General features: G+C 36.1%; 1 protein-coding gene across 1 annotated transcript in view; it reads left to right on the top strand.

The window, feature by feature from the left end:
* Window positions 1-15,048, top strand: part of LOC139114161 (tripartite motif-containing protein 2-like) — an 85,653-nt gene extending 70,605 nt beyond the window's left edge. The window contains exon 4 of the mRNA XM_070675726.1: window positions 13,672-15,048. Coding sequence (XP_070531827.1) covers window positions 13,672-14,486 — 815 coding nt within the window. The 3' untranslated portion in view covers window positions 14,487-15,048. The remainder of the gene's footprint in view (window positions 1-13,671) is intronic.
* Window positions 15,049-15,323: the final 275 nt, after the last annotated feature.

The raw sequence follows: 15,323 nt of genomic DNA, 5'->3' as shown, positions 1-15,323 counted from the left end.
ACAAAAGTTATCATACCACATGGCATGATGGAAAGTAGAAATTTAATAGTTTGGCGATATTTATATTCTGAAAACGTAGCAACACGTGAAACTGGATCACTAGAAGTTTCTATGAAGACCTCAGTACAGTCTATGATGTGCCTTACGTTCCTGTACTAGTATGAAATCTTATTGGTAATTGCTACATTGCTATTTCTTTAGGTGGGTTGCGAATGTGAAATTTCAATTCTCTTGACAAAAATCTCACCCATGTATTGATGATATTCCTCAAACTACCCACACTGATACCGAAACGATCTGCTAAATCTAAATTCCTACTTTTGAGTTTCAGCTTCATTGGGACCAACAAGAATTCGTCTTTTCGTTTTAACACACGACGGGACCAGATTTTAGTGGTCTTCGGGCAAAACGTCGCACTCTTGAATATATTATGCGGGACCCATGCCAATAAGTAATATTTGATACTTTATCTTTTAATACTTCTTCAAACAAAAAATTGAAATTGAAGTGGTTTGGTAAGCCAGTGAAAGCCTTGATTTTTCTATCATCCTTTGACTTGTATGACTAAACGACTGTCTTTCGTTATTTGACAATTTTCGTTTCAGATTACTGATTTCTGGTAGTAGAGCACTTATACTTTGTCTCAGAGTTTTAATCTCCTCGCTTATTTCCTGCTGACGTAATTCTTTGTCACGCAGTATGCTTTCAAAGGTAATACAATAATCATGACCGTGTTCACTTAAAATGAAAAGTTTGTTCTTTAGTATTATGCATATTGTTCGAAGAAAATTTCTCTGTCCGTGGAACTTCCGCACAAAACATGGGATAAACATTTGACTCGTCGTGTTATCACTGGTACATCCATACTCGGGCGATGATAACTGAAACCGTTGATAACATTTCGGTTATGATTCTTGGTTTCTTCTGAGGTATGGGGGTATTTTTGCTATCAACTGGCACTTTTCTCGTCATCTTCGTACTTACGTTGCAACCCAGATTCAGAATTGGATCTGGATTCTCTGCAATTCGGGAAGTGAGCTGAACACACCCTTGAATATCGACTTAGTGTCCAATTATTACGTCTACAGTCTTTTCTGTTTATCAGTTTTTGCCATCGAAGCCCCTCTTCTTTGTCGAAAGTTCCCTACAGAATTGATGCATTTGAAAAGGTGTTGGACAGTCACATCGACTTTGACTAAGATTACAGATGTGTACCGCGATTACACATGTGTACCGCGCAGTATTTGGTCATCCATTTCTCCAACTTGGCCCCACTGTTTGCACAGCCTACAACAACACAATATCTGCATCCAGGCATGCTGAAATTGTAAAATCAATTATCAAAGAAATAATACCTAATAAAAACAATATCCCTTGAAGTTTTCGTTTTCTTTGTATGAACCCGAAGTAATTGATACAACGAGCGCGGTTCAAAAACAAGAATATATAATATACGAATATACCCCATACCACGGAGGTTTACCTCCATGCTCATACAGAAATCGAAATAAAAACAAACATGGTCCCTCTGAACTGGATACACTAGTCAGAGGTTACAACGCGAATGGCCTGGGTAAAGCTATGTAGAATTACGAACTGACTCCAATATCGAGCTCGCTTATTACTGCAGAAAAATATATATTTACTGTTTGTCGATAATATTCGAATCGAAACTAAGCTTAATATCCAGATCGCCATGGCACCATACAAGTACTCAACAGACTTGGCTGGATTGATCGTGGCTGGATATGTCGCGCCGATAATCGTTTATTTCCTGCTGTGTCCAGTTAGTCGGGCGATTGAATTTTCATTCGGAAATTTATCAAATATATGTTCGGTAAATAATGGGAATTCTGCACGTTTATGACTTATACATTATCAAACATGATCTCCATAAGCTAAAACTACTTGAAAAAGAAGATAAAACATTCAATACCTGACCTGACGACCGACGAGCGAACATCCGTGTTATTGTTTACGTTCTATTGTTTGAGCATCTATGGTTTCATAAGTTAATAGTACTTTATACCCACTCCACCCTTGACCCTACCCACAATGCATCTCGTATTTGATGGTCACCTGACATTCGAGACTCCAGTACAGCAACCCAAGTACGGCAGCAGAGGACAGTCCCTTTTGTCAATGTATGCTGTCGCTAGTGATTCCCCCACCGTCGTATGTGCGAGAGACTACTGCTATAAGAAAAAGAAAGGGCACAAGGGACTGTCGACAGTCTAACGAACAGATAGACGTACAGACATACATATCCAGTACATCAGGGATGTAGAAAATGCATGGCAACCAGCAAAAAACAACAAGCTGCCAGCTAAAGTTTACTGGCTGTGAAAATATGTTTTATGAAAAACCTGGGAAACTTTGCACAAAAGTAATGTGCTTACACACTTCTTGTTACTGCATTTACTTTTATTTTTGCCACCAAAATTTTCTACATCCCTGAGTACATACACACATATAAACACATCCCCCTTTTGCCACTCATCAGATAACTAAGATTTCATTGTCATATACATACAACCATGGATGTAACGTATAGGAGATAAAACCCTCTGAAGTTTATCTACCATAGGTTTATATATAGTTGACCTCTTCACCCCTAATATTATGCGAAAATGTTCACGATTGCCATCGACAACAAGTGTTTGGGTCAAATCGTGGTTGTTTAAGTGTCGGGGTGTAGAATTTGCATAGAACAGCTAGCAGTAGCCGCCGACTGGCCATCTACTGTTGCTAGGGAAGTTGTTTTGAAAAGGCATGCGCATGTTGTGTAAAGGTCAGTTACGGTCATACCATGGTTCTACTGATACAAGAACGTCTATTTATAGGGCTAATCAGGTTTGTGAAGTTTTCCAGTGGAATATTAGGGAGTCACCCGAGCTAATGAAGGTGATTTGATTGAGTAAGCTGAACAGGAAAAGACCAGTAAACTTCGAAATGCACATTATATATTTCACATCGAATTTTTAGTTTTAAATACGTTGCTCGGAAGGTCCTTCATTCAAGGTATAGAAATATGGGTATTTGGACGGAGGACAACTAGTTTTTCTATCAACCTTTAACTTTGTGTGACTAATGACTGTCTTTCGTTATTTGACAATTTTCGTTTCACATTACTGATTTCTCGTTGTAGAGCACTTATACTTTGTCTCCTTATCCTTCTTGCTCGTTCCTGCTGACATAATTCTTTGTCACACATTCTTTGTCCTTCATTCAAGGTAGAGAAAGATGTGGTATTTGGACGAAGGACAACTAGTGTTCGCCATTATTAGTTTTGTTGTTGATATGATATGTTTGTGTTTCAGGTGTTACTGCAACTTTCAACTAGTATGTAAAAATTAATTTAATAGCCATTTTTAAGCAACAGGTACACTTTAACTGAACGGCTATTGATATACAGTAATTTTACGAGCGTTTCAATATTACAGCAGAGTTAACTAACTTATGGGGAACTCACGCCCAATCATAGATAGAACACTAACATATGAGAAGATTTTTAACATATCTTGAACTGAACTTATATCATTGGGTTTGAAAATTCTTATAGGATAATTTGAGAGTACAAATTGGGAGATATGGGTAGTAAACTATACTGGGATGTCGGTATGCAGCTTTCAAGTTGATATGCATTATTTACAAGGAACTACACTACTAAAATATCCACGAGCTGACCTAAATGTACGCCATGGAGACACAAACACAAAAACATGGCCAGAATTAAAAGATGTTCTTAAAAGTTCATCGGTTTGTCAGAACTTATAAAAGGGATTCTGTTAAAAAGCACTTTGTGTTGGTAGAGGTAACTGCCGAATATCTGGGTGATTTCAAATGCTGATTTCAGTTGATAGGAATACAATAGGTACCAGGAAACAAGTAGGCAAAAACTCTTATAATATATATATATATATATATATATATATATATATATATATATATATATATATATATATATATATATATATAATATATATATATATATATATATATATATATGAAAGCTGGGCATATTGTATTTAGCGAATCGAAACGAAACGAAACGAGCATATTCCATTTAACAAACCGAAACAAATGAAAGAAACAAAAGGAGCCTATTCTATGTAGGAAACGAAACGAAACAAAACAAAACGAAACAAATGAAGCACGATTCACTTCTATTCACTTCCTTTGCTAATCACATGTGCATCAGCCTTCATATTTGGTAGGATGAGGCACCTAATGGCGTCATATCCTTTTGTCAAATAAAATATTAAATGTTTACTTCCACAGTTAGGGGAGGGTCATTGTTTGTTAGGCGTAAAACTTGAGGAGGGTCTCTTTTATTTTTGCAAACACCTTTGAAGGGTCGCTTTTTCACGCGCAGCATTTATTTGAACAACACTGGCCCTCCCTTCCTATAATTTCTGTTCATCCCCTTAATAACTTAGGCCTACATGAAGAATTCATAACACATGTATTGCAGGTCACCACGTCATGCGTATAGAAGGCACCTAATGCTGATTTATCAATGTAGATGAATAGATAAAGTAAATTGCAGTGAAAATGTATGTGTTTCTAGCTTAAACTACAGAACTTAAATTGTGAACTTTGACATTTAGCGTATGGCACGTGGTTCATGGCATGTGGTACGTGGCCAATGACGCTTGAATTAAGCTTACTCCATTCATTTTGCCTTCAAGTCTAAATTCTGATTCTATCTATATGTGTCAAGAATTCTGATGCATGTTTATCAGTTTGTTACATGATGTGATCTAATAGGGCCTTGACATAGTCATTTGGTTTTAATTTTTGTCTATCCAGAGCTATAACTCAGAAATTTCAGGACCGATTTCAATAAAATTTGGCACCAGGGAATAGTACTGCTACCATGAAGTGAAGATGCATGACCATTGTTTTCGCCGGTATAGTCCAATATAACCACATGCTGGCAATTTTGTTTAATTAGTCAGAGGCTTGCGCCATTTAAACATGCCAAGACCTTGTCCATTTAAACATGACACAAAGAAGAGGTGCTAAGACGTATAGCTGTGACCATATAAATAGCTATGCTTACATGTCACCCTTTGACCTCAATTACATCTAATACAATCACCTAAGTTTCAGGTGGGTATTGTGTTCTGAGTCATGTACAACTTGTTTTACATGATGTGATTTTGCTTTGATTGTTGTTAGGCTGGAACCATTGCTCAATCATGCCAAGACCCTTTATATGTTTACTTTTGTGTATGATATTAAGTCACACCTAATTAGTTTATTATTTTGTCTTCAAATCACGTCTTATCCAATCGCCTTATGACAGATTGGGGCTGTCATTTGATATTTTTCTTCTCATTCTTCAATGGTTAATAAATTAAAATAAATGAAAAATATAGACTTGTCAGCCATGCCTGCTAGTAAATTACCAGCAATGTATTTCCAACTCAAGCCAGCTACACCAAGACCTCCGTTTTGTTTCGTTTTACTTTGTTTCATTTCGTTTCGTTTTGCTAAACAGAATAGGCTTAGCTTCTTTTCAACCCCATTATGACACATCCACTTATTAAATCCACTTATTGAACCACTTTAGCTTCTTGGTTATTTCAGCAGAGAATTATTGACCAAATAATTTTTTCAACACATAGTTGATTTAGGCCTGATATTGCTTCTTAAAATCTTAAATGGTTGACAGGGTTGATCTTTTCCATCAAAGTCAATGATTTTAAGGTCGCATTGTCAAGATTATTTGACAACAAAATATCTGAAATTTTAAATAAGAGGAAAGCATTGATCAAAGCAGTAGATTACTTCGTACTAATTTGTAATCACTCCTTTGTTGAAGAGTTCATATTTAATTCATTATGAATTGACAAATCAGAAAGACATCAGGATCAAAAATTACAATAATAGCTCTGTTAAAGGGGCAATCCTCAATACCTGGTTCTCACACTAGTGGTTATTGACACAGGCCATTTTATGTCATTTTAGTCTTTTCTGCTTCTTTAAAAGTTGTGCACAGTTAGTCCATTTGCCAAGAGATTAAGCTGATGAAAACCCTGCCCCTTTTAAGTACAAATTTTGGTGTCCTGCTAAATTAGGAAATTTGTTTTGGTTCCAGATACTGTTTTTGTGTGTGTACTGATAATTTAAGATTGTGGCTAATGTCACTTATTATTCACAATCATGTGTATATGTACTTATTCTGACTTGACTTCACAAATACTTTATATTCAGTTATTTTTTCTGTGAACTAAAACTGTGTTTCAAGTCAAACTGATATACGTTTCGTTTCGTTTCATCCCATTTCCTTTCGTCACGGTTTCGTTTCGTTTCCCTAAATAGAATAGGCTCTTTTTGTTTTGTTTCTTTCGTTTCGCTAAATACAATAGGCTCCTTTCGTTTCGTTTCATTTGGTTTCGCCATATAGAATAGGCACCTTCTGTTTCGTTTCGTTTCGTTTCGTTTTATTTCGCTAAATAGCATAAGCCTATATGCTGTAGGAGACACACAGAAATATTTAGCTGTAGCATGAAAAGCAAAAAAATCTGTAAGATATTCATAGAGATACCTGTAACATAAATTATAAGTGTTTACAAGAACCGTTTTTGTTTTATTATTGTCAGTCAACCCCTTTGACCAAATATAGTCATGGCTTCATCGTTAGACTCCAGAGAAAAACTGCTGACTGACATTGATAACAAGGTATTGATGTGTGCAATTTGTATGGAGCGTTTCAAGTCACCGAAAATACTGCCTTGTCATCACACATTTTGTGAACATTGTCTTACAAAATGGGTCAAAGCAAATAGTGGTCAGCTGATATGTCCAACCTGCAAGATTCAATTGACTTTACCCTCTAGAGGAGCACCAGGTATCACCAGCAATCGATTTTTGAATGACCTTTTGGAGGTCATCGGCAGCAACGTCCGCCTTGAAAGGATCGATGAAACGGTTTGTGAGCAGGATGTGTGTAGGAAGGAGGCCAAGTACTGGTGTGGTGACTGTGGTGGACATTTTTACTGCAATGTCTGCATACAAAATCATAAAGTAGTGACAGTCTCGCAAGATCATGAACCAATGACAATTGCAGAATACAATGAGAAGATGTCAACACAGCACTTCAGAATGACTCAGCCAAGATTCTGTGCCAATCACCGTAATACTAAATTAGAATTCTACTGTGATAGTTGTCAAGTTCCAATATGCAATCAGTGTACAGTTGTTGACCATCAACCACCAAATCATGAGAGATTGTTACTAGAGTCGGCACTGGAGAAGTGTATGCCAGATATGAAAGCATACTCACTGGAAATTGCTCAGAAAGTTAGTGATTTAAAATTAACAAAGGACAGAGCATGTTGTATTCGCCAAGACCTGGATGTCAACAGGTCTACAGCTGAACAACAAATTAATACGCTTTGTGAAAAATTAATTGATGAAATTAAAAAGCAACAAATGAAAATGCTGGGTCAAGTTGATGATATCTACATACCAAAGTGTAAACAAAGTGATGCCAATATAGAACTTCTGGAACATAAAATTGCCAGTGCAGAAAGTATGCTTTCATATCTGAACCATCTCTTGACTTTTGGTGGAGCTGTGGACATCATGACGGCACAAAAACAGATGAAAGATCAACAGCAGCACTATGATGATCTGACCAATGTACCTTGTGGTGACACTGACAGTGACCTGGTTTTCACAGAAAATCCTGACTGTTTACAGATTGATCTTGGTGTTGTCAAAGGAAATCGTCTCACAAAAGAAGGTATGCCACCACTAGTAAAGGTAACTTTTTAGACAAATTGGGGAATTGTGTCGTAATTTATATTGAGTTTGCATTTAGTTGTAAAAGTCATGAAACTTACCATGAAATTGTTTTGGGTTTGTTATTGTCGTATTTAAGCAAAGTTTACTTGCTTTTATAAGCTTACATGCACTGACAAGCAAGATAGCACACCCACACACACACACACACACACACACACACACACACACACACACTCTCACTCACTCACTCATACAAGACTGACATTTGTTCTCGCATTGAGTCCTTCCTTCCCTAGGAAGCACCAGATGTCTTTTAAAGGTTATATTATTCATAATACACTTGCGGATGGTATTATTGCCACTAGTGAACGTGGCTCAATAAGCATAATTTAATACGATATTGCAGAGTTTTAAAAGCACATAAAGCTACTTATCTATTGCTTTAATATGTGTGCAGGTAAACCAATAACATCTGATGTAGAAAGGAAAGATGGAGATAGGATGGACACCATCATTCACTATCAACTCCAGGTGCAGAGAGAAGAGCGAAGTATGACTAAACAAACTGGTAACTCTGGACTTGAAGTGATTGGAGGGCGAGAACTTGGTGTTGTTGGAAAGAAACAGACACAGCCTTCTGAACGACTTGTGGTACGAACCAAGCATCATCAGCTGACAAAAGAAGTCCAGCTTACAAAGATAGAAACGAAGGCCACTAAAACAAAGCAGTCAAATCAGCCATGTGTGATTGGCGATTCATCACGTAAGTGTATACAGGATGTAGTTAATCGTTATTAAGTAAGGGACTGGACAGAAATTACATAGGGTGGGACGGTGTTTTCGGGGGTGGGTCGCCATTTTTCGCGCAAGGATTTTTGAAGGGTCATAAAATTTTGTGCAAGCCTATGGGGAGGGTCACCTTTTTTCATGCATCAAAGCTGAACTTGCATATGCACGTATTGGAGAATATGGAAAACTGAAAAAAAAGAAAAATACCTTCTGGCATTTTCATTTTGTGCCCTTTCCATTTTTGGCACGCCTTCGGGCGCAAGTTTTAGGGTATATTAAACAATTTATTGATGATCCAAGCAGCCACATTGAGGCAAAAGATTTAGGTTGTCATGATTTCTACTTACCCAACTCCTCTGTTGTGCATAGCTGTCCCCTATAATGGTTAAAAAGTTTGAATCTAGCCTTTCAATAACAGTTTGGGAGATCACGTATTTGATATCATTCTACCATTGACAATACATTGGGTATAGGTTTGGCAAACGTTCATGTCGCTGTATGTGTATTTTATTTTTTGAAGACTTTGACAGAAGACAAACTATTTAGAATAGAGCATAGTGTCATCATACCAACTGGAAGCTTCAGGTCAAACATACTTTGAATAACAATTTGGGAGCAGATAACCTATGTGTTATTTGTAGTTTCCTCATAGGCTACAATGTATAGTGAATCAACATTTCGGTGAAATTTCAAAATCATATTTCTTGCATACACATGGACTTGTAACCACCCAAGTCTAATCAAGTACATAAATATCAATAATCAAGCATACATAAACACACAGATTTGCCGTGTTTTGTTTTTTAAAAAATTATTCATAGTTTCCTCATAGACTACAATGTATAGATGATCAACATTTTAGGCGAAATTCCAAAATCAAATTTCTTGTACACAAATGCACAATTAATCGCCCTCTTCTAATCAAGTACAATTATGTCAATTATTCCAGGTCCATATATGCACAAATAGTGCATGTTTTTATTTGGAAAAAATATTTACAGTTTTGTCATAGACTCCCATGTATAGTATAGTGGATCAATATTTTCAGCGAAATTCCAAAATCAAATTTCTTGTTCACATGTGCACTAGAAAACTACCCATGCTAATCAAGTACATTTATATCAGGTATTAAACGTCTATAAATGAACAGATATTGCTAGTTTTATGTTAGAAAATGCACGTCAACATTTTAGGCTAAATTCCAAAATCAAATTTATTGTACACAAAGGCACATGTAACCACCCCCCTATTCTAATCAAGTACAATTATGTCAATTATTCCAGGTCCATATATGCACAAAAAGTGCATTTTTTTAATTGGAAAAAATTATTTACAGTTTTGTCATAGACTCCCATGTATAGTATAGTGGATCAACGTTTTCAGCGAAATTCCAAAATCAAAGTTCTTGTTCACATGTGCACTTGGAAACAACCCATGCTAACCAAGAACATTTATATCGGTTATTAAATGTCTATGAACAGATATTGCTAGTTTTATGTTAGAAAATGCACGTCCATAGTTTTCCTATAGACTACCATGTATAATGGATCAACAATATCGATGAAATATAAAAATTACATTTTTGTACACGCATGCACTTTTTCCCTGCCTCTTCAAGCAAAGTACATTTAAATGAATTATCACACACATATGATTTGATATTTTTGGACAAAAGCATTATATCGGCCACATTTTTCCTTCCTTTTTGGAGGGGGACTTCAAAAGTATAGCAAGTCAGAAGGGGGACTTGAACACATTGCAGGTTTGTTAGGGGGTATTGAGTAACAGAGGAGGGTCACTTATTTTCAAGAACGGATAAGGGGGAGGGTCACTAATTTTTGTGCAAGAACTTTTGAAGGGTCACTTTTTTGGAAGCCGTGGTGTTTTGAAAACCTCCAGCCCACCCACCCCCCCAACTCCCCCAATAATTTCTGTCCAGTCCCTAACTTTAGATACTTTGACCGGATTTTCAATATATGGCAATCAGAGAGGGAGTGGTGAATGTTCATTTCTCGGGTTCATATAAATTAAACAGAACAGACTGAAAGGGTAGTTACATTTCTCATTAATGTTATGCTGATAGAGCTTGTTTGATGCAGTGAGTTACATATGTTCTTTTGCTGTGTATAAGCATTCTAAATATAAGTTTGCAGTACCACTACCATGTAGGAAGAGAGTGATATGGTCACGGTCACAAGCTGTTAAAGAAGAATAACTTTTCCTGATACAATACATGAAGAGAGTGAAATGCTTTTGCAAGGATTGGGTAATATTTGTAAACGATCTCACGTAGGAACCAATGTAACATTTCTGATGTCCCCTAATCTGATTGCACTGATATATAAAGGGGAACCCTGGTTAAATGACTAGGGTACGCTCGTAACATTTACCTGCTTGCAGCCTTCAACAAGGCACTGTTTTCTACTAATATCATCCTGAAAGTGTTGAAAAAGAATTTTGAATTGACTGTAACACCTACAGAGAAGTCAGTAATAATCTTCAAGGCCCTTATACGGTTTTTGTGAACTGAGGATATATACGGCAGAGAGGTCAAAATGTGTAACGACCGGCATGCCATTAACGAGGTATTTCCCTTTGTTAAACAGCCAAAATGTAGGGACCATACATGCAAATCAGTTTCACATTAGAACCTTTCAGCAGAATGAATAGAATAATTTAGTTGATACAAAAACTATACAGTTTCACAATTAAGAAGTAAACCAGTTGATAAAAAATCGGAAGATTAATGATCTTGTTGCAATATCAAAATTTCCTAAACTATTACAAATGTATAAACAATTTTCTGCTCTAATGGTGTCATAAGGAGAATTAAAGGAAGATTTACTTTATTTGCTACAATATTAGCTAATAAATTAACATTGTTAATCTTCTTTGAATTCCTCACATTTTATTGACAGCATCCTGGGAAAGACATTATTTCAGAACTTTTGAAATATTATTAATATGTAGTCACATAAATGAATGAATGAATGAATGAATGAAATACAGCGATAACATTTTCAACTGGTATCTAAAAGTGTTGCCATGACAACATGGGCTTCCCTAAATCACGTGAATGTCGGCATTACAAGCAACCTAACAGCCAATATAGCTCCACTGTGTTATGTAGAGAACCATCTATGACATAAGTGTTGATGAAGGGTGAAATCTTTGATTGCAAATTTTAAGATGGCCTGACCAAAAATGGCAACAATAGCTGCAAAAATACTAAACTGAAGATTTCATTACAATTTGAACATGTCACATGATCATCCTTAAGAACACGTCTAAGAAATATCAAAGCTTTCAGACAAGTAGGTTTTGAATAACAAATGTTTACCCAAAAATTGCAAAAATGGCCAAAAAATACAAATTGCAGATTCCATCATAATTTCAATATATCACAGTTATATTAATCCTAGGAACCTGCATACCAAATATTTATATTATCTCTTGGAAGCTGCATGCTAAGTATCAAAACAATTAGACAAGTAGTTTTTGAGAAATAATACTTTTTACTAAAATGGCAAAAAGTGCCCCAAAATAAAAAATTGCAGATTTCATCATAATTTCAATAAATCATATTTAGTTAATCCGTAGGAACTTGTGTACTAAATATCAAAGCTTTCAAAAGAAGTAGTTTTTGAGATACAAATTTTCTGACCAAAATGGCAAAAATTGCCTTAAAATACAAATTTGCATACTTCTGCACAATTTGAACAAATCTGACTAGGGTCATCCGTACGGACCTGCATATAAAATTGCAAAGTAAATGAGAAGTTATTTCAGAGTCTTATAAGAATTTTTGACCAAAAACTGCAAAAAAATTACCCCTAAATACAAATATGCAAATTTCACCACAATTTGAACAAATCTAATTGAGATCACCCAAAGTGAATAGCATATCAAATTTCAAAGCAATCGGCGGGCAGTGTCAGAGAAGAAGATTTTTTAACCAAAACCAGCAAAGAATGCCCCCAAAATACGAATATGCCAATTTCATAATGATTGACGAAATCTACATGAGGTCAACCAAAGTGTGCTGTAAAAATTTCAAAGCAACCGGACCTTCGGTTTACGAGACAGAAGGCAAATGTTGACGGACGACATATGGATGACAAACGAACGGAAGGACAGACGGTGGATGATAGAATATCAGCCTATTTGATAAGCTCCGCATCACTGACAGTGGAGCTAACAATATTTGTTCTAAAACTAATGAGTTCTACCTTAGTACTATATTGACCCTATTAAATTGTCAATGTGCTGCAGTTTGATTTATATCAATATCTATTCTCAATTTAAAGCCACATAAGCAAACACAACTTATTGCTATGACATTTATTTGGCTTGACCTCTTTGACCTCGCGGTCAACTGGGAAAAATCAATGTTAAAATCCGGGACAAAACTTAGGGATCAAACAGGTTTAATTTTCCGGAAAACTATCAAAGATATGTATTCATAATATGCGTCTTGCAATAACATCTATACATGAATGTACAAAGAATGGCATATCTTATATTCTGAGACAGATTTTAAAAAGCCCAGATTTTGATTGATGCCATACTGAAAATACAGCATAATATGGAATGGTTAAATTCAATAAAGTTAATGATTTACTCTGTTTAATTGTCACATTGATGTACTATTTTTTTATAAATATCTCTGTTTACAATATCAAATCATCAGCAAACACATCTAATTCATTAACCAACTGCTTTGCCAGTTTTGACCCCTGACCCAAGTGACCCTGTGCTCAGCTGGAGAAGTTAAGTCTGACAGGTCAAGGTTCTAATTCCAGACATTAGATAACCCTACAGTTTTAGCCTCCTACTAAAAATTCAAACGAATGTATCCCTACATGTACTTTGCAAAAATGGCATTTCTATTCACAGTGTAGTATGTTCAATAAGACGAATTTACATTTTTGCCATCGTAAAGTGACATGAAAATATGGAATTACTAAAAATAGTCAAATTGAGCATTTAACTTGTTTAATTGTCATTTTGATACACTTTGAATTGTAATAATATCTATTCTCACTTTCAAGCTGTGTTGTGAGAACAATTTTTACACGGCAAATGCATTGTAATTCCACTCTGATGATGTGCTTGACCTTACAGGTGGCTGGTCAAAATCCACACTGGAGGGTCAAGGTCCTAGTCCAGGACAGAAGTTCAATAATCCATGTGGTTTAACATTTCACAAAGACCAACTTCTGGTATGTGACAAAGGCAACAACGTTGTTCAGATACTGAACCAAGACTACACATGTGAAAAGGTGCTTGGAAGTTTCAGCGATCAGTTGGCCAAACCATTCGAGCCACAGTCTGTAGCAGTCTCACACGACAACCACTACTACATGCTTGATGACGGCAATTTACAAATTATTGTTTGTGATAAAACTGATAAAGTTATAAGAATAATTACTTTACCTAGTGACACAAATCCCTGGTGTATAGCACTCTTGAAAGGATTTGTTTTGGTCACTGATGTCAAACGTCATAGGTTACTCAAGTACACCCAGATTGGTCAGTATGTTGCAGAGGTTGGTAATCGAGGTGATGATCATATTCAATTCAACTGCCCCTACTTTGTTGCTGTCAACAGTAGGGATGTCATCATGGTGTCTGACTGTGACAATCACTGCATCAAGTGTTTTGATATTGAGTTCAATTTCCTGTACCAATACGGTCAGTATGGTCACGGCAATGGTCAGCTGCACTTACCACATAGCATTGCCGTAGATGGTGCTGACAATCTCTACGTTTGTGATCGTAGCAATGTTAGGATTTCGATGTGGAATAGAGATGGAACATGGAGACGTAATCTATTCAAGGGTGAAGTGAGATATCCCTGGTACATTGCTGTCAGCCCAGACAGAATCTTTGTTACATGTAAAGGATGGAATGACAAACCAATCACAGTTTTTTCTTAGACAGAAACACAAAGATGATGTTTATGTCTGTATTTCATCAAACTATTGGATTTCTGTCAAAAACGTTTGGCGCAATGCAATTTTCCAATTATCAGTCAAGCATTTATTATGTTTATATTCAAAAATTCATGCGTTTTTCGGATTTAGACAGATAGTTTTGCAAAATATTATTCTATATTGATGTCGCCTCTTGTCTAGAGTAAATATTAGAAAATTTAGGAACTTTGACAAAGAGGTGCCAAACAATCAAGTTACATTTCCGTATTTGACGCACAAGGCCCAAGGCCTAGCACTATGCCGTTCTGTGAACTGATGAAACAAAGTTTTGTAAATCGGTTTGCCCTATGTTTTGTTTCAATGCTTTGAGTTATAAGGCTTTGAAAAAAATTCTAAAACAATTTTTATGCCAGAAAATCTTCCAGCCCGGTGAATTTAATCCTGGTTGACTTCTTAAAATTGTTCTCCAAAAACTCTAAGCAAGATATAAAAATCCGAGACATGCTTTGGAAGAGCGTTGTAACAGCTTGCACTCCGGAAATTTTAAGTGGGATATTTTGAAGAATTGAGACAAAACATAGGGAAAACCGATTTTTGAAAGGTTTTGCAAATTACCTGTCATGTGATAATTACGTAAACAATGTTGCCACTGTTGTTACCGAAATGTTCACCTATATCTAGGCTTTCAGAAAATATACAATTTACTCGGGTTCTTACCTTATTAATCACCAGAAAATTGTTTGTTTCAAAAGGTCAATTTCTTGTCTTGGAACCTTAAGAGAGAGCCAGAACCACTAGTCTGACCCAATCACGGTTCACTGAGCATATGGCAGGACACAA

Source organism: Ptychodera flava, chromosome 16, assembly GCF_041260155.1.
Source record: "Ptychodera flava strain L36383 chromosome 16, AS_Pfla_20210202, whole genome shotgun sequence".
Lineage (NCBI taxonomy): Eukaryota > Metazoa > Hemichordata > Enteropneusta > Ptychoderidae > Ptychodera > Ptychodera flava.
The sequence above is the reverse complement of the archived record's forward strand: the minus strand, read 5'-3'. Positions and strand labels throughout refer to the sequence as shown.